Source organism: Cebus imitator, unplaced genomic scaffold, assembly GCF_001604975.1.
Source record: "Cebus imitator isolate Cc_AM_T3 unplaced genomic scaffold, Cebus_imitator-1.0 Scaffold599, whole genome shotgun sequence".
Classification (NCBI taxonomy): Eukaryota; Metazoa; Chordata; class Mammalia; order Primates; family Cebidae; genus Cebus; species Cebus imitator.
In genome coordinates, this window is record NW_016107914.1 from 107292 (window position 1) to 108422 (window position 1131).

The 1131-nt window shown below is 42.2% G+C and overlaps 1 protein-coding gene across 1 annotated transcript in view; it reads right to left on the bottom strand.

Moving 5' to 3' along the window:
- Nucleotides 1-357: 357 nt before the first annotated feature.
- Nucleotides 358-1131, bottom strand: part of LOC119469208 (collagen alpha-2(I) chain-like) — a 2965-nt gene continuing 2191 nt past the window's right edge. Inside the window, exon 2 of the mRNA XM_037734296.1 lies at nt 358-763. Coding sequence (XP_037590224.1) covers nt 675-763 — 89 coding nt within the window. The 3' untranslated portion in view covers nt 358-674. The remainder of the gene's footprint in view (nt 764-1131) is intronic.

Sequence of the window (1131 nt, forward strand, 5' to 3'; positions counted from 1 at the left end):
AGGGATTTTCTTTTTCTAGAGTTTGCTTTGGTAAGCTGTACTTTCCTAGGAATTTATTCATTTTGCTTGTTTTCAAATTTACTGACACACAGTTTATAATAAAACCTTTTAATGAGTAATATAATTTACTTTCCCCTTTATATCCAGCTTGTTAGAGGCTTGGCTTTTGCTTTTCAGCATTTCAAAGAAGGAGTTTTAAAATTTTCTCCATTCTTTCTATCATTTGTTTCTATTTCATTAAGTTTTGTTCATCCTTATTTTTCTTTCTTCTACTTTTCCAGGTTTACTCTGTCATTTCTTTATGGCTTCTTGAACTGGACATTCAGCTTGATGACTTGCTGACTGCTTTAGCTGCATCCCTGCACTTTAGCATCACACACTCAATGGCTTACTCAACATCTTCACTTTCACACTACTAGGCACCCCAAGCTTAAAATGGCCAAAGCAAAACTCTTGATCTACACATCTGAAAATGTACTTTTTCTGTAGTTCTCCCTACCATGGTGAAAGGCACCCTTATTCCCCCAGGTGCTCAGGCCCCAATCTCAGGTATCATCCTTGTTTCTTCTCTTTCTCTGTGCCTTACATCCAATCCTTTGTTCAATTTTGAAAATATATCTTCAATCTCACAACTTCTCAGAGCTGCACTGCTACCACTGTAGTTAAAGCCACCATCATCTCTCTCTCCTAGACCGTTCCAGAGCCTTGCAACTAGCCTTGTGCCATAGTTCTGTCCCATCACATCCAGTTCTCCACTCTACACCTGCAACATAGATCAGAGGATGTCAGCTCCTGGCTCAACATCCTCTGAGGGTTTCTCATGTTAGAAAAAACTCTCGGTTCTGGCTGGGCGCAGTGGCTCACGCCTGTAGTTCCAGCACTTTGGGAGGCCAAAGGAGGCAGATCACTTGAACTCAAAAGTTTGAAACCAGTCTGGGCAACATAGTGAAACTCCATCTCTCCCAAAAATACAAAAACTTAGCCAGGTGTGGTGGTGCGCATCTGTGGTCCCAGCTACTTAGGATGCTGAGGAGGGAGGATTGCTTTGAGCTCAGGGTGGATTTTGCAGTGAGCCAAGATTGCACCATTGCACTGCAGCCTGAGCAACAGAATGAGACCCCATCTCAAAAA